The 19196-nt window shown below is 39.9% G+C and overlaps 1 protein-coding gene across 5 annotated transcripts in view; it reads left to right on the top strand.

Moving 5' to 3' along the window:
* The window catches only part of CRTC1 (CREB regulated transcription coactivator 1), a 58909-nt gene that overhangs the window by 19673 nt on the left and 20040 nt on the right, over positions 1-19196 (top strand). For all 5 annotated transcript variants that reach the window (XR_007771429.1, XM_050934493.1, XM_050934492.1 and 2 more), the window contains 6 exons: positions 7247-7363; positions 10999-11136; positions 12628-12689; positions 13717-13811; positions 16805-16890; positions 19018-19061. Coding sequence is in view for 4 of the 5 variants with exons in the window: in XM_050934493.1 (XP_050790450.1) it covers positions 7247-7363; positions 10999-11136; positions 12628-12689; positions 13717-13811; positions 16805-16890; positions 19018-19061 (542 nt within the window). In the remaining variant the exon portion in view is untranslated. The remainder of the gene's footprint in view (positions 1-7246; positions 7364-10998; positions 11137-12627; positions 12690-13716; positions 13812-16804; positions 16891-19017; positions 19062-19196) is intronic.

The following is a 19196-nucleotide window of genomic DNA, read 5'->3' as shown; positions in this document are numbered from 1 at the left end:
GTATAAAAAGATGTTTTAAAAAGGATTATCATGAAATTTATCATCTTACTGCAGCTGAGTTCTGTGAACACGCTTGTAACTTGCGGAGAATTTTTTTGGGAAGAGTTTAGAACAGCCAGTGTTCAGTTTGCATAAATGCTGTTATATTCCCAGTGATTAGCACTTCCTTTGGCTTCCACCTCCATATTTTGATACTTCTTAAATTTGTGCGGAAAACCCTCATGTAAAAATAACATACTCTTCACTTTCAGAGATCTTTCTCTTTTCGCACTACTCCTCCCTCCCCTTCATTCTGAATCCCACTGTCCAAACTCTTACATTTTTAGAAAGTTTTAGCCCAATTTAAATGGGACTCTTGGAGGTAAGTGAAGAGAATGTGACTCTAGTTTTTGCGTGCAAGTCAAAAAGCAGATATAAGGGAAAATTGCAGTACTGCTGACTGTTAGGACAAGCCAGTAATTGTGTTAAATCTGGTGGTGCTGGATTCTGATCCAGATTTTGATCTAGGTTATACTGTTGTAAATCCAGAGTAACTCCACTAACTTCAGCAACATTGTTCTAGCTTTCTGCTGATGTAACTTGAGTTAGGGTATGGCTACACTTGAAACTTGGCAGCGCTTTGAAGTGCGAGTGTGGTCGCAGCGCCAGCGCTGGGAGAGAGCTCTCCCAGCGCTGCATGTACTTCACATCCTGATGGGGTTTAGCTTGCAGCGCTGGGAGCTGCGCTCCCAGCACTGCGGCACTGTTTACAGTGGCGCTTTACAGCGCTGTAAAGCGCCAGTGTAGCCAAGGCCTTAGGAATCTAGTTATTTGGATGTGCAGGCAGTTAAGGTATCAAATTGTTACATGACAAATTGCTGTTTCATTGTAAAGGTGGTGCTGTCAGCATGTAGGATGTTCTTGGCTGTATCACTTTTGTAGCTTTTGGGAAATAATGTTTTGTTTTTAAATATAGCTCCTTTAAGTTCTCAGCTGTTTTAGACTTTTTACAAATTACATCCTTCTTTGAACTAAATAGTTCTGACTCTTCAAAAGGTGGATTGTTAGTAGCATTTTATATCTCACATGGGATACTGGAAGATTGTAACCAGGATGCACACCTCGTTGTTGCAATTGTCATTGAATGTGTGCAGTATCCAGAGTCTACTGCCACTGGTAGTGAGGTTTTAGCTGCTAATTGTTGTTAAAGATTTTAATTATTCTCTGGACTCTTGTGATACTTTGTCAAGGAAGTGCATGACCCTTTGCCAGCAAAGCTTTTGGAGAGGAGTGTTTGATAATTAGAAATTCTCATTTGAAGACAGTCCGAGGATAGCTTTTCCTTCCAAATATGTCAATTCACTTAAGTTTCTTCCTTTGGGGTAGATTTGGAGCTTTGTTATTTTGTACACTCCTGAACCAGTGTGACCACAAAAGAAGCCATTTGTAAAAAATTGCTTGGTGTGTATGCTCCTCAACTGAAGAGGAAACAATAGGCCTCAATCACAGTCAACACATCATATCTTTATTCCTGATGTTGTCAGAGATCAGCTGAGCTTCCAAGAAAGAAGCAACTCTTCCACAAGATGTGTCCTTGAGCTTTTTCTTTGGGTGCTACTTTGCACCCACTACTGATCCAACAGGCAACACATTTGACAGTCTTGTCAAGAGCTTCTTCTGAACCGGACCCTCTGATTTATTTTTGGGAAACCTGGAACAATATTACAGCAGGACAATGGGTCCTTGAGGTTATTCAGACTGGATATTCTATTCAGTTCCAGACCATTCCTACCTCCCGCTCAGCTTCCCTGTCTCTTTTTAGGGACCCCTCTCGAGAATTCTGCAACCAGGGCTTGAATCTCTTGTGTCTCAGAGCCATAGAGGAGATTCCTCTTCAGTTCAGGGAAAAGGGTATTTATTCTCCATTTTTCCTGATGCCTTGAAAGAAGAGAGGTTAGAGAGTAATTCTGGATCTGAGAAGAATCAAACTCATTTGACCATTCATATTCAGAGTGTTGCCCCTAACCTCAATAATCTCTTCCCTAGATCCACAAGACTGCTTTACATCCATCACATTTCCATATTTCAATCCAACCTGCCCCTAAAAAAATATTTGCAGTGGGAACACAATTCCAATGCACAGTTCTCCCATTTGCTTAGCAGCTGCAAAATGCAAAATTTGCAAAATGCCTTGCGGTCATGGTGACGTTTCTCAAAAAGCAGAACATTTCCATTTATACTTATCTTGGCAGCAGGCTGATTCCAGGTACCCCTCCTCAGCTAGCCTCAAGCAACATTTATTATATTCAGGTACCAGCCAAACTGGTGCTCAGGATAAATGGGGAGAAATATCTTTTGATGCCATCAAAGAAGATACATTGTTGCTGTGGTGGTATCTACTTACCACAGTTCAGGTTCAAAGTCATGACAGAAATTATAAATCAGTTAGAGTGCATCTCTCAGATGTCCCTAAGATCGCGTCTAAAGAATTCTAGGCACATGGCATCAGGCACTTTCTTCGTTCCCCATGCCAGACTTCAACTTGATTGTATTCAGGGCTGGTTGAAGTTGATACTCTCTCCAGAGAAGTATCGTATAGACATGCCTTTGAGGGTTCATCAGCACTTACTTTCTTCTTCTTCTCTGATTCATATATGCAAAGGTGTTCCATTGTTGCCTTCTCTTTCCACATTAACACTGATGATGGATGCTTCCAATCTGGGTTGGGGAACACACTTAAATCATCAGTTGTAGGCTCTCTGGTCAAGAGACAGATCTTGACATCTCAGTGTAGTTAGTGTAGCTTTCTACTGCTAATCCAAGGCAAATGGATACTGGTGATGACAGACAACACCACTGCAGTATTTTGTATAAACTGGCAGAGAGGATCCAGATAATCCTGTGTCAGGAAGGAATCCAGCTATGGAATTGGTGCATCAGACACTGGATATTGCTCAGGACTGAACTCCCTTGCAGATTGGCTGAACCAGCAGTTTTCTTCTGTCCATGAATGGTCAGAAGAAAGAACTCAGTTACTCAACAGCTCTTATTCAACAGATCTTCCAGAAGCGGAGTCACTCAACCATAGAATATTTTTGCCTTAGATGAACACACAATGCAACACCATTTGCTTGAGAGGGTGCCGAAGTCAAGGATCTCTACTGGATGCTTTTCTAATGGTTTTGGGATCTGATGTGAACCCCAACCCATGCATTCCTGTAATACCGTATACACTGAGAAAGCTCAGGCAGAATACTGTAATGTTATATTAGTAGCGCCAGTTTAGCCCAGACTGTTCTAGTTTCCAAACCTCCTGAGACTTATTGTAGGGACTCCAAAAATGTTGTGTCTGGTCTCAGGCTTGATCGCCCAAGATGACAGGAAGACCTTTCATCCAGACCCAATGTCTCTGCACTGTACATCTTGAATGCTTGCTGCCTAGCTGAAGTGGAGAAATGTGGTTCCAGGGATGTCCTGAACATCTTGAATAATAGTAGGAAGGACTCCACAAGACACAAATGTCAAAAGGAAAAGATTTACCATTTGGACAGAATGACATCACACCTCGCTCTTCCTAACAGACATTCTGTTAATTTTGGATAACCTGCTCATGTTAAAATCATCTGGACTTTTTTTAGTTCTACAAAAGTTCAACCTGTGGTTATATCTGTCTATAATCCTCAGATTCAAAACCGCACAGGCAGAGCCATGCAATGTGAACCCAACCGTTTCAGGCTCAGGTCAAGTGGGTGAGGATCTGGGTCAGGCTTAAAAATTAGACCCAAGTAGACCTCTGTGCACAGTGTTTACACATCCAACCGTGTCTAGATCTCTGAAGGGATTAGTACATGTACTCCCTCTGATTAGAGAATCCTCTCCTTTGTAGGATCTTAATGTGTGATATTAGTTGATGTTATGGGTCCTCCATTTGAACAATTATTTGTGTTCATTACATCATCTTTCCATGAAAACATCATTTTTGGTGGCTGTTACTTCTGCTTGTTGTGTGAGAGAAATTCAAGTTTTAATGGCAGACTCACCATGCACTATCTTTCATAGGGATAAAGTGTCTCTCTAGGTAGGAACCTTGGATGGGATCTAAAATAATACCTAATTTTCATGTTAATTAGACTATTCATGCAATTCTTTTCTTTCTGAAACCTCATGCCAGTGATCCTGAAAGAAAATTTACTCTTTAGATTTTAAGAGCTTTCTTTGCATGCAGATAGAATTAAGCCATGCAGAGTCTCTTCTAGATTATTCAAAGCCTATGCCCATGCTGTGCTCTCAGACTGGGTTATCAGATAGGTAAGTTTGATCCCCCTGACCAGTCAAAAGGTCACCCTGCTTGAGTTCATGCTTCATCTGTGGTTTCCTTTAGAAATGTCCCTATTGCTGAAATTTGTAGAGCTGTCACCTGGGGTTCAGTTCACACGTTCAAAAAATACTGTGCTATCGGGGAGGTGTGCAGAGCAGATGTTTGCTTTGGCAGAGTGGTCCTTCAATCATTATTTGGTTAAGACTCAGATTACCCATCTCCTAGCACAGAGTTACTGTACGAGTCCCAAGAGTGGAATACATGTAGACAGTTGCTTGAAGGAAAGACCATTATTTAGCTTACAATAACTGGTATATTTTGAGATGTTTTTGTGTGTGTTCCATGACCTGTTGGCCTTCCTTGCTATTTTGGAATCCATTATCATTTGAATTCTGGTTGGCTGTGGAGCTGAGGCAGTTGGCCCCACTCCATCCTTTTATGCCTTCTTGAGCGAGGAGCATGAGAGCAGCCAGGGCATGGGCCAACTGGCACTGCTGGCCAAAAGGTTCTAGTCTCTGGTGCATGGGATATGTGTGATCCCAAGATTGGACTATGTATAGACAACACATCTCAAACACCTTTATTGTAAGGTGAGTAAAGTCTCTTTTGTACTGCAGGTCCTATTGGGAATGAGAATGGGTCTTCTAAAACACGTATGTTCTTGGTAGAAGGGTGTTAGGTGAGGCATTGAGACTGCTTTGCACTATTACAGTGAAGTAGGTTGAGTGTTGACTTAACTGTGCGATAACCAGCAGCAGCTGTTGCAGGGCAGAACTTTTAAAATGGAAGAGGCTGAAGAGAATAATAAAAATACAAGATGTAACTTTATACAGCGGTGAAAACTAGTAAATAGTAGCAATAATGAGCAATTAAAATTTAGTAATTTTTCTGCATGGAATTCACTGGAGGTAGTATTGGTAAAATCAAAGCTACATCAACGCCTTCTGACAAGCTCATTTTAAGACTGTTCTGGTATCAAAGGGGATAATGGAAGAAATCACTTTCACTCTAAATACAGCAAATTGATTCTCAGCTCTTCCATCCTCTGTAGATTGAGTTACATTCTTAAGGAATGGGAAGCGCAGACCACTTGCTTCACAGTTGCTAAACAGCTAGCATAGTTTTTGTGCCTTTTTGACAATAAAATTTCTGTGATTGAGCTTAGATCTGCGAATTGTCAGATACATTGTCAGATTAATCTAGTGCCTCAAACAAAACAGTTCAGAGATCTGGGTTAACTGGGTCTGTGGAAAATTGCTGGCTCTCGTAGAGTGCTCACCATTAAGGGACAAGTAGATTTGTTTTCTAATATTTGGATTTTATCATATCAATGTGCACATTTGTCTATTGAGAGTGACTTCACTGTTTTGTGAAATTGAGCGACCTGAGAACACTGTCTAGAGACAGACAGTACATATTCAGAACTGTTCAGGAGGCCTGGTCACATTATTGTTGTTTTGTCTGAGTAAGCCTTGATAGTAACATTTTTCAACTTTTTAGTGGGAACCAAATTCCTTGGCTTGACATAAATGTCTTTGTTCAACCCCATAGTCTTTGTTATAGCCTTTAAAGGCGGGACCATAGGGCCCATTTTATCATTTCAAAAGAAAGGAAAACAAACAAACATGTAAACACTGAGCTTTTCTAAACCTCATTCTCTGAAGTCCTGGGATTCTAAGAGAACAGCTTAAGGATCCGTTTGTGAGTGAAAATGAGAGATCTGTTGATGTACACGCCACAGTGCTTCCAGTCCATGGATCAAACATTCTTTAAACAAATGATCATTGCCAGTCTAGGAATGCCTTCTTGCTTTTCAGAAATTAAAACATCAAAGCTGTTGCATTTAAATGATCCAAGTCCGCACTTGGTTAGTCTGTCATAGGGACATGGTGGCACCGTAACATCAGATCTGAGTTTGCTATGCAAAAGTAGTACAGAGGTCGAGGAGAAATGACTGAAAACAGAGTTAGTAACTTGGAAAATTTGATTTGGATGCAAGATTTTCTGATCTTGAAAAGAGAGCCAGTCATTTAAAACTTTGTTAAAAGGCAGGTTCTGTTAATCAAAAGTGGTTAAGGACAGACAGTTCTCTGAAAAGAGAAGGAATAACAGTGAAAATAAGATTACTTAATTCCATGTGCAAAGCTTCCTTTTCTCCTTTTATCTCTTCACAAAAACTGTCGTTGGTAAGATGAACATGCTAAAATGTTTTTCAGCTAGTGTGTTGTCATTTAACATTTAAAAATAAGGTGTTTCCTGCATTCTTTAAAACTGTTGTTTGTGTTACATTGTTTACTCTCATACAAGTCTGTTATAGTGAGGAATTCCTCTTATGTCCAGAGTGTAAAACTTCAATCTAAGAGCTATCTGCAGCTTGTCTAAACAGCCCTTTCCAGTGTTAAGAAACTGGTGCCCTGACAATAAGAGGATTTCCTACACAGTTTAAGGTTACAATTTAGACTGACTAATTCTGTTCAAATACAAATGCCGAAAACTTTGGAAGTTTGGTTAAACAAATATATGTATTTTAAATTAGAATGATTTTGTTACATATATATCTGAGCTTTTTGAACTCGTATCTAATTTTGGCATTTGCATGGTCAAATGTCAGATTAATGCAAGTTTTTTAAATTCTAGCTCTTTAGTGTAGTAGGTGAGACAAATACCTTATGGTTTCACATAATTTATTGATATAAACTTGCATGTGATTACAAAGCTGACTTTCTATCATTTGTCAAACAGAATTGGGAAGCTGTCATCTTCAATCTTGCTCTTCATAGTTAAACTTATTTGTGAGCTGGTGTCAATTTTCCTTTCACACTGTTTGGGATGGAAGCTGTTCTTGGTGATGTTGGAAATTAAACACAATAGAATGAAATGAATGTTGTTTTTTAAATACCTCTCCTGGTTGCAATCATCCTTTTTTTTTTTTCCTTATTTCTTCTTTAGTTACAATTACAGAAAACACAGTATTTGCAGTTGGGACAGAGTCGTGGCCAGTACTATGGAGGGTCACTGCCGAATGTGAATCAGATTGGGAACAGTGCCATGGACCTGCCTTTCCAGGTGAGCTTCAGCTGCTGTTCATACATTTTAAATCAGTGCTGTGACTTTCTTCAACTGGAGACTGTACAGTAAAGCCTGATAACAGGCCCAGAGCACAGAATCATTACCTCTGCAGATCAGATTTGTCAGTCCTAAAGAATATAATTTTAAAGTATAAAAAGCACACAGTGCTCTATGGAAAAATATGCATGTTACCAAGAAGTTGGTTTATATAGGTTTGCTGCGTTCTGGTTGTGAACATCTTTCACAATTGGTGCCACATATAAGTGCACGCTGCCAAACGGTAACTCTGCTTTATTAATGGTTATAGTGCCCATGTGCATCTGCATAGTACTGTTCATAGGCAGGGCCCTTCGTTTTCAGTTTTTATTTTGTTTAAAATTTTCTGGGAATTTACTGGTGTTTTATTACAAAAATTAAAAAAAAAAGTTCAAAAAATTAACTTCACAGTTTCCTGGGTAAATATTGGGGGTTAGGAGGAAAGGAAAAGAGCAACAAATAAAGAGAAGTAAGGATATTGAAAGTATAAGCAGTTTTATGCTGTGGTTTATTTCATGGACCGTGCATGCGCATGCATATATGTATCTGCCATGACATTGCCTTGCTTGAAAGACAGCCTTGCCTCTATACATAAACTAAAGTGCATCTACTTAATATATTAGATTTTCTTAACATAATGAGTATTTTTACATACTTGAGTGGTCCATCATTTGGTCAAAATTGGTAAAAACCATGTAATAGCTTTTGTAAAAGATTTCCGTAAAAAAAAAAAAAAAGGGCCTTGTTCATAATGTGACCAGTATTGGACTTTATAATGGGACCCATCCCCAAAGGAGTGACAGTCTAAAGGTAAAAGTGGAAACACACTGGACAAAATAATCCTGACCACAGAATAAGATGGGGGTGGGTGGTGAGTCTATTACAGAACGAATATTTTGTGGAATTGGGTGCATATTCTTGGCAACTTTTTTTTGAGGGGGTAAAATCCTTTAGTCAAATGTCCTGTGACTAAACGTCCGCTTCTGAGTAGGCTCCGTTCTTCAATATGGCTAATAGGTTTTGTTGTACTCTGGATAATTTTTTAAATGACTGCTTTATCTAGATTATTTTTCTCATGGTGCCTGAAACTGGTGGCTTGTTTCATTTCATTATTTGTGGTTTATATACTAAATCTACTTAGCTTGCTCCTGTGTTAAAAGATATTGTCAGGACAATCCTAGTTATGCATTTTTTTGCCCATGTTACTGATTGATATCTCATATTACTAACACTGAAAACTTTAAAAATCTCATTTAATTTTCTCTATTTAGGTTGCTTGTGTTCTGTGTATTTAAAAGTTTTAGATAATACCGATTGCTACAGTTTCCAAGTGCTCTGCTCCTGGCTTCCCTAGGGTAGGGTAATAATGTCCCAACTCAAAGGAACAAAAATTCTTCCATCCTCCTCAGAATGAATCCTCTGCCCACTTTTCACTGCTCGAGCTCTGCCGAATTCCTTCTCAGTATATCACAAGGCTGCCTCCCAGGGTCTTCTCCATGCAGGCCTGGCTAAGTTCCCTCTCAGCTGCTTATTAATCACTACGCAGGGGCTCAGGGCTGCGGCGGGACTCTCCTCCCCGCCAGCCCCAGTGCAGACTTGCCCCGGACTTGCCATGGCCAGCTGGAGAGAGGAGACCCTTCCTCAGCCTAGCCCAGCTCCGCCGGAGCTGCTGAGGCCGGAGGAGAGGCGCCTCTTGTGGCAGCAGCTCGGGGAGAGAGGACTGGAGGTAGTCCTCTCTTCCCACCACAGCCCTGGGGCAGCCTGCATCCCAAACCCCTCATGTCTGGTTGTGTAATGGCAAGATGGCTCTGTGCTTTGGCAGACAGGACAGTATACTGTATTTGCAAGACCTGAATGAAAGAGCAAATTTAGAATTTCCAAACAGATGGAGCAAAGGGATTCAGCAAAGAGTTGAGGAGTACCCAATTTTTCCCACATGGACAGCCCTTGATGTAGGAGTGGAGGCTGAGCATTCTGTTCTCCCACTTATGCAGCTTTGCACTGTGATGATGTAGAGCAGTAGTTCCCAAATTTTAACAACCTGTGAACCCCTTTCAACAAAATGTCAAGTCTTGCGAACCCCCTCCTAAAAATGAATATTTCCAGGTATTTTCTCCTTTACCTGAGTATAAATTATAAAAGCAGTGATCTTGGAAATATAAAATTTGTTTTTATGACATGCTTATTACACACTATTATTAGTTATTTATCATTACAGTATTTTTATTACATTATGAAAATGGCAACATTCTTCCAAGATCTCACTTTTGTAGCTTGTATCACGTTAAATAAGCCTGTTATACAACAAGGCTCCTGTGTTTCATCAAGGAGTTTCAGAGGTGAAACAGAATAAAGATATTTAAGAAGCCAACTCAAGGAGTTTCTCCTATACAAGCATTCAGGGCTTGAGCAGTCCAGGCAAACTATGCACATTACAACAAAGCTTAAACTTATTCTTCATAATAATTTTAAAAACAATACTAGCTGCCTATTTAATTTTAAAATCAGCAAAAAATATCCACCTCTTTCCATTTCTTATAAGGAGTCTTGAAGTTTAAATCTCCTCAGTTTGATAGATATGCTTGCTTTGATCTGCTTAGGTCTTGGAAGGCTGCTGGCTCCTTGCTGCCTGGGGTTCCTAGGGACAGCTCTGTCCGCCATTAGGGAATTTTCCCCTGTAACATTTTGTGAACCCCCAGGGGTTCACGAACCCCGGTTTGGGAACCACTGATGTAGAAGATTTAGAGTGAAATGGCTTGGAAGTCTTGTCTGCAGCATCTTCAGGTTCTGGGAAACCTGTTGCCAAGTAGTATAAGTTCTAGTGGCATATACATTGTTTTAAAGCATAAGATCCATAGAGTGGAATTGACCAGACTAGTTGCTTGCCCAATCTAAATGAAACTTTTAGCAAGTAAATTCAATTTAAAAATGTTCGATGCTTTAATCATCTGTGTTAGCAAAAATTTCTTGTTTTGATATTTTTATTTTGTCATTGTCTTAAGATAATTATGATGCTGATAAGAGGGGGTGAAAAAAATGCCTTGGGAGAGACATTTGCTACAGAGCATCAAGTGAATGTTAGGAATCTGAAATAATTCAGTGTATGGGATGAATCCCCTTCCTGCATCTTTTGCCTTGATAGCTAAGTTTAAGCTCTGTTTGTGAACATGTTCTTTCTGGACCCATGCTGCATGATACACCAGGAGTAACTTATGCACTAGTTAGCAATAGGTTCATAGGTTAGTTTATTCATTTCTATCGTTCCTCGTGTTTCAAAGATGGGGTAGGACTTAAAGGTTGGAAAAATAGTGCAAATTCAGGAGATCTGTTGCTGTCTGCCTCCCCTTATTACTAGCCTCTCTTTTGGGAGGTAGTTTCCAGTTCTTCTCCATTCCAGATATAGTGTGATTTGTCTCGTATATGAAAATTACATTTAAGGAAAAAGTTACATTGCCCAAATGATGATTGGCTGGTGTATTCATAGTGGTTAGGTTTATTTTTAGGGCATACAGAATCAGGCCTAGCTGTGATATTTTGATTCTGGCTGGGTGGTTTCTACATGTATTTTTCTGTTGATAACTTTTTATCTCCCTTAGACTCCTTTTCAGTCATCTGGACTGGATACAAGTAGGACAACTCGGCATCATGGTCTGGTGGACAGAGTGTATCGTGACAGAAACCGCCTTGGGTCACCACACCGGCGTCCGCTGTCTGTGGATAAACATGGAAGGCAGATATCCTTTGGTTTATGGCGTGGCATTAAAATGTTGACTTCATCAGCACTGTTTGTATTTAAAGTTTGTTTTACAAATTACTTCAAATAAGCAGATAAACCCCAACCATTGTAGAGCGTGAGTGTGGATTATAATGGGAGACTCCTGGGTTCCGTTCTGGTTTTGCCGCTGATTCATTTTGTGACTTTGGGCATAAAAACATGCTGACTCAAGATTAGAATTCTACACAGTCTTGTACCCTGTCTCTGACAGTGAATTGTGTCAAAGGAAGGTGCCAAAACCCCCATAATGGACAACTGTCTTTCTTGCAGGGGATGTTCCTTCTGAAATCTGGACAGTTAATATCTCCTGCTCTGAAGCAGTATCCAGTGTAATGTAACTGGATAGTTAGTCTCCTTGTTGCTATATGGCTGTCTGATCTTTCACAAATCCTAATACTTGGCTTCTCTGTATCTCAGCTTCCCCATCTGTAAAGAGGGGACAGTAATAAATACTTACCTCCCAGAGCTGTTGAGAGGCTTAGGTAGTGCCTTGAGACCCTTTACTGAAAAATACAACAGAAGTACAAAATGGCAGTGTTGTGGGGGTCTGACTCCTGTTTCGAAACTGAGCAGAACCAGGGCTGAATTTTTTTTGCAGGTGATTTCTTTCCGTTTCTAATACAAGCTGACTCATATGAGTTCAGCATCTGCCAAGCACTATTTCTTGCTGACTTTCATAAAACAGAATTAGCTTATTGCTGTTGACTAGCTTTAAAAATGCCAGTGCCAGAGTGGTTATTGGCCATGAGGGTGATCCTGCTGTTACTCAAAAGTGACAGCTGCTAGCCAGTTGAGTGGCATTATGTGGTCTCTCTCTCTTCAGAGGAAAGTTTTGATACAACCTGTATATACGGAGGGAGTAGTATTAATGTATATGTGGTGGTGGGAGAGATGTGTAGGTGGAATAAACTGTATCTGAAGCTGTAGGTGAATTGTGTCCTACTAGCAAGGCGTCATATTTCATGACCCATCCCTGCTTGTCTGAGAAGACTTCAGCCTGTGTGTGGGTGGTGGTGGGGAGCAGGGAGAGGGGGTCATTTTGTGTGTGGCTAGGGAAAACGTGGGATTATATGGGAGGAGGTCAAGAAAAACATTTGAGAAGGAGGTGGAGAGTGATTACCCCTTCATTTGACTGTTCAGAATGACTCCCTCTATACCACTCCACCCCAATAGGTATAAGCATTTTTTGTTTCTGTATTGGCAGGCTAGAATTTTTAAGTAGGAACTCTTTCCTGCAGCACATACAAAGCCACCATTAATATGCATATTTTGTTTGAAATGTCATGCCAAAATCAGCTTGGCCTCCACAAGAAATGCTCTTCACTTTTCTCACTAGAGTGTATTGGCACGACCAAAGTAATTTAAATTATTCTTTGTTCAAAGCTTTCAAATGGGCCTGTTATTTAAACAAGAAGCTCCTGGTTTTCTCCCCCTTAACTAATTGAATCACGTGGACAGTTGTCCATATGGCACTGTGTATCTGTCGCCTCCATCGGATACAAGCTGGAGAAGGTTAGTGGCATAATTCCATGTGCATTAGTCTCTGGTCCAAGGTCTTATATCCTGTAACAGCCCTTAGAAGTGCAAGAAACATTTGTTTTTCCCTATGGTAGTTTACAGTACTCAGGGTAATCTGGATTGCCATGTTTTTTTTTTAACTGAATCTAGAACTTAGTTTTTTCAACTCTTTATGGATTCTTTTAAGAGATTATTTTTTAAACGTAAAATATTCCACTGCACACTTAGATTTTTAGATGTAAAGTTGTCCAGGCATATGTCTATAGAGGACTAGGATGCTCAGAATTACTGAGTTTGAAAATCTTAGTTTTTTACAACTACATTGAAAGTGGGGCTGGTCTTTCTTCACAAGCAATCAGTGAGCAAGGAATATGGAGTCATCTGTCCCCGCCATCATGCCCCTTGCACTTGACAGCTGGGGACAAGAAGTGCCTATGTGGTGTACTGTGCTTACCAGTTTGAGGACACTACATCATGCAAGAATGGCATGGTTTGAGTAGAGGACTAGGATCCTGGGACTCCCACAGTTTAATGCTAGCTCTAAGACAGGCTACTTTTGTGTTCCTTGACAAGTCAGTTTCCCTTTCTGTAAAATGTGAGTAATATCTTCCTCACAGAGATGCTGTGAAGCTTAAGCAATGTTTATTAATTGCTCTAAACTACAAAAGTGCTGCTGCTTATTATTTTATGAGACCATACGCTGCCCCAACGATACCAGCGAGAGTACACCCCAGATGGTTTTCTAGCTATAGCGACTCATTTGTTCGTCTTTGATGTGCCTCCTCTGTTGTGTTGTTGAAACAATTACTCTATAAGGCTGTAATAAATTCAGTTCTCTGATATCTGATCATTTCATAGAGAAATCTTGCCCAACATAATCCCAGTGTAATATTTTACAATTATGAAGTGGTATTTCAGGTTTCTTTTAATTTGCTGAATTTCTCATGTGACTAATGGGATTATTATCCTCATAAGCATCCTTAGTTTAAAAAGCTAACAGGTTTATTTGCTTTCTTGCCAGGACCAATTCAGATTCTGCCTTGCATCAAAGTACAATCACCCCAACTCAACAAGAGTCCTTTTCAGGAGGGTCACAAGACATGCAGCAAAAAAGAGGTACACTCTTTAGGGGTGGGTGGTGTGGGGTGGGAAAATGGAAAATCCATTTCAGAACTTGAAATCGTTAAATGGTTTTCCTATGTAAGTGGGACTGCAGGAGTTGTCAAAATGTGGTTGGTGCTGGAGAAAAGTGCCTCAATAACAGTTCTGGAAACTGAAGTCCAAAATAATAGAGCATTATCAGGGATAGAGCAGGCTTCTCATACACTCTATCCTGCCATTTTACTTCAGCCTTGTTTGGCATGGCCCATCTTCAAGCGTGAGAAGATAGTTTAGATTTCCTGGACCATGCAGTCCATGATTTCTATGCTGGCACTACTTTCAGGGCTTCCAGCTAGCTCCAGTTTGTAGTGATGGTTTGCATTATGGACATGTTTTAGAACTGGACTGAGATCACTGTGTTGTTTCACGTTGATCAGTCATTTGGTGGCAACAAGTTTTTGGGTACCAGAGGTCACAATGAGAGCACTTTTCACAAAGAGAATATATTCCAGAATATTTTAACCAAGATTTAATACCCCCTGGTATCAATAGCACTGGTAACTCTGTTGGGGAAAATTGCTGTAATTGGCAAGGTTTCTTTTGGGCATTTCATTTAGTTTGTTAGTTGTTGATGATGACTGGCTTGTGACAAACATTCCAAGTTGACAGTCTCATAAAATATTAAAACAAGTGGCAAAACAAAATCAAATTCTTGAAATGAATTCTGGCTTCAGAATCATAGGACTGCTACATTTCCTTTCCAGTAAATTAATCCAACAGCTCTCAAGGACTTTCCTCCAGTGACCAACCTTCCCTCAAAATATAAAACTTCCAGCATTCAGATTGAAAAACACATGACGGTTAACACTGATTGTTTAATGTGCAGACTCTCAACTCTAAATGTTACCTAGGTTCAGATAGTCTGATTCTCCTTTGGGCACATGTTGGGGATCAGGAGAATAGTAAAACTACCCAGGCCTTTTTGTTAAATATTTAGGGGTGGCTTTGATAACTTACACTTTCCATTTTTTTAAATTAGCCAGTGTAAGCTACTTGTGCAACAATTGTCAAATAGCTATGATGGAGATGCAGTTCAAATATGGCACCATAGAAGGATCTTCTCCAGTTCTTATGGGTAGCAAATAATCAATGTCTTATACCTCAGGACCAATGTTTAAACATAATGGGTTGGTGTACTTAATGTCACTACTGACAGGTAGCAGTAACCATTAAGCATCACTGATGATTTTTGGTGCCCTCTGCTGGTTATTGCTTCTATTGTCAGTTCCAAAATATATTGAAGGCCCTTTAATCTATGCAGTGAGATTTACAGATGCATCTAAAATGACTTTGTTTTAGTCCTTGAAGAAATACACCGTAATACTGAAATATACAACAGTGAAGTACACACATTCTCCACTGTAACTTCTGTTATGTACTCTTTACACCACTGTTAGTGAGCAGTAAAACATGCAATATAAATAACCTTTTACATAGTACTGCAAACTTATACAGTGATTTCCAAACATAGGCTCTGGTCCTGCAATCAGAGGCATGCACGTGGGCCTTTGTGCCTGCATGGAACCCAGTTGAGTTGTAAAGTCTGCATGGATGCATTTATTGGATTGGGGTTATAGTGTAATATGTCATAGCCTAGAAAGGTTTCTGCAGATGGAAATGTGCTTTGTATGGATGTTCTGTCTGTCGCTATGCAGCCTTGCTGCTTGCACGATAAAATTGTTCCCAACTTTGAACCCATAAATGTCCTGGACCACAGAAATAATATAAATTCAGTTTCTCATATCCCAGTGGAAATGTTTAGATTTTGCCCCATTGGGGCAACATTGGTAACTCACTAGAAGCATTTAAGTCTTGCATATCACTTAAAATGGAGCAAATAGAAAAATAGGATAGCCTCAAAGGAGAAACTACAGGTCCCAGCATGCAGTGCTCCATCTAGATTTGAGCAGTCTAAATCAGATTTGGAGTAAAACTTTCAAAGGCATATAGGGTATGTCTTCACTGGGCTCTTATTAGGTCTTGCCCCTAACATCCCTCTCCCTTCCACATACAACTTGCTTGCCCAGGTTTGATGCTTTTAAACTCTTGCCTAGCTGGCCCAACTGGGGTTATAGAGCCTGGGTACAGCTTTCATTCAGACTGATAACCTGCCCTCTATACAGTAAGGACACAAACTGAATCATTCAAGTGCTGATAGTCTTTTAGTACCTTCCCACAGTTCCTCCTCTGTGTCAAGGTCACACAAGTTCTCTCACAATTAATTGGGAAAGAATCTCTGGGAAAAAAACCCATTATGTCGCCACAGCTGGGGTAGGTCAGCTGACTCATGGTCATGGGGCTCCACTGGAAAGGTTGAAGGGTCCCCGAGCTTGGGCTCCTGCCCATTGCCTGAATGTCTACACAGCAGTTTTTCAGCCCTGCAGCCTGAATCCTCCAAGCCTGAGTCCACTGACCCAGGCCAGCCATGTTTTTTTAATCCTTGTGTAGACATAGCCATAGAGTGGTTCACTTACTGCAGCATTGAGAGCCATGGGATATGCCCCCAGAAGTCCACATGTGAATGCAGCACCAGTGAGGTACAGTAACTTGGTCAGGACTTTGCCATAGGGCTGCTCACACCAGGGCTAGTCTGCTAATCACCCAAGATAACTCTGCAGTGAACGCAGTTCAAAAATGACTTATGTACTTATCCAAGCCTTACTAAAAGTCAGTGGGAATTAGGCTAAGTCACTTACATGCTTTTGAAAGTTTTCTTGGTCCTAGATGGAAAAACAAATAGGTTTTTAGAAAGCTGATGAGCTACATTTGCGATGAAATGCATTTTGTTTATTGATCTGGATATAGTTTTATTCTGAAATAGACATCTTATTTATCATTTGAGAATAGGAATTGTTATTTAGGGTTAAAAATGACCGGAGTTTTTTGTTCCTGCAGGATTTAGCAAATTTATAATATTGGGATGTGCTAACTTTTATTCTGTTTTCTAGTCTTATTATTGACAGTCCCTGGAATGGAGGAAAGCACATCTGAAACAGACAAAGCCCTCTCTAAACAAGCATGGGACACTAAAAAGGTAGAAACGCCAAATCTTTGTAAGGTTCAAATGTTCTAGTCCAGACAATTTATTTTGTAAATATGTTTAGGTAAACATTTTGAATAATGTTGAATTGAAATGAACTTTGCTTGCTCAGACTTGAGTTGAAGTTCTGTATTCTGCAACAAACCACCTAAAGTGAGATCAGGGAGCAGTATATCTATCTCTGTGCCTATTGCTGTCAACTGTCTCGGGGGAAACAGTATTCTAAACCTGATTCTTGGAAGACTTTTCAAAGCAGAATGTCACTTCAATGAAATAAAATGCACTCTACCCCTACCTGTATCTCTGCTTTTATTTCTACCACTCACCATCCTGCCTCTTCTCTCTCTCCTAGATTTCTTTTTTTCTGTGAATTTGTCTAATTGGCATTTCTCAAGGCAACTTCAGCGCCCAAAACAATTATCAGATTTTTGTTGTTTGTAAAACAAATGGTAAATATTCAGGGCTTCAGTTATTTTGCTCCTACAGAGCTGCTATTGTCTCCCTATTTTCCCCCATCAGCCTGGTTACTAGATAGAAGTAGCAATGGTAGCATTTGCTTTTGAGCTCTGAATACTTACATAAATATGGATGTTTAAACAGGTCTGAATTATTGAATATTAATACACTTTTGATTTTAAAAAAATATATTAAAGAACCAATTGGGAAAGGATGGTTTGGTTCATGAAGTTCTTCAAAACCAAGGCTGAATTAATGATTTTCTTGAGCTGTTTTCTGTGTTAAAGTATTTTCAAAGTTTAACTGTGACTTCTCAGCATGGCAGCTTTCCCTTTTCTTCTCTCTTTGCTACAGTCTCCCTGCTTATCTTGGCAATTACATGTTTTAACAGTCAGTCGCTAGCAAATGTAACCTTTTATAAAAGGGGATGCATATTTTATAAAAAGACATGCATTTGGTTTATCAGATGATCATTCCCTGTATTATGTGCAGATTTTTATTTATATGAGTAGCTAATTCTGCTTTGTGATCATAAAAGTGACTGCTGCCATCATGTGGGATTTTCATATGAGAAGCCTTGGAAGTGACATTGTTGGGAAGACTTTAAGGTTCTTTTTCTGTGGATTACCACTGTATTATTCATGTCCATAAAGTGTCTAGGAGGCAAGTTTCTCTGAGCTAGTGAGTATTCTGGATGTACTATGGATGCCTGACTGTCTGGTTTATGACAGTTGGACGCATAGTCTTATACCTCATCTGAGAGCTTTTACTTTCTAATAACTGTTCTTTTAGCACAAAGATTTGCTAGCAAAGGCAGTAATTAATACATTTCATATTACGATGTCTTATCAGGAAGGTTGCAATCCTGTTTTGGTAGAATGTACCCTGCAATTGTCCAGGCAGCTTTTCAGGAAAACAAAATGTGACATGGAACAGGAGAAGTCAGAAATATCAAAATGAAAATACTTGATCTAACAAACATTAGGGATCAGAGTTTATATCCTGAGCTGGGAGATATGGGGAACAAGTACTTCCATGTAGCCTTCTTGCAGACTCGTGGAGCTGTGTTAGAGAGCTTTGCGTTTCCTCTCTCCCGCCCACCTTCCCCCATTGGTATGAAAGTTGCTATGCTGTGGAGCTTTTGGTGTGTGGCACTGTGAGGTGGGAGATGATAAGGGCTTAGATAACCTATTACAGTTTTACTGATATATACTTGTCTTGTACTTTCCAAGGTTTTCTCTAAAGCGCTACTTGCTTTCCTGTCACTCAGTTAGCGACTTCGTGATAGTTCATAGATTTCCATTTATTTAATGTCAACACCCCCCATGTAGAGTGAGAGGCTTAGATTTAGTAAGAAAAATGACGTGGCCAATGTTTGCATGTTGACTCAAGCAGGAGATGTTTTACCCTTGCTCCATCTTCATTTAGTTTAGTTTATCATTGGAACTTTGAAGCTTTGCTGGCTTAAAGTCCATGCTGAGATCAGTTTTTGGTGTGGCACCAAACACTCATTTTGAGCAGGAAAAGGCTTTTAAGTACATATGAGAAACTGCTCTCCTTAGGTTGTTTTCATTTAGTAGGTTTCCTATCTTTTTAAACAAATTATTTCCTAAATGTTGTTTTGCACATGTCTGCCTTTCACAGTGTCTTTCTGTTCTATTTTAGACAGGGTCTTCGAGGCCTAAATCATGTGAAGTTCCAGGAATCAAGTAAGTTTGGGACTGAGGTATATGGTTTTGTAGGGATGCATGTAGAAGGTTCACTGCCTGTACCTAAGCTTCCTGTTCCACAAGCTCTATTGATTAAGGTTCCCTCTGTACTGACAATGAAACAATGTTAGCCAG

This window comes from Gopherus flavomarginatus, chromosome 24 (assembly GCF_025201925.1).
Source record: "Gopherus flavomarginatus isolate rGopFla2 chromosome 24, rGopFla2.mat.asm, whole genome shotgun sequence".
Taxonomy (NCBI): Eukaryota; Metazoa; Chordata; order Testudines; family Testudinidae; genus Gopherus; species Gopherus flavomarginatus.
This window is presented reverse-complemented; position numbering and strand designations above follow the sequence as displayed.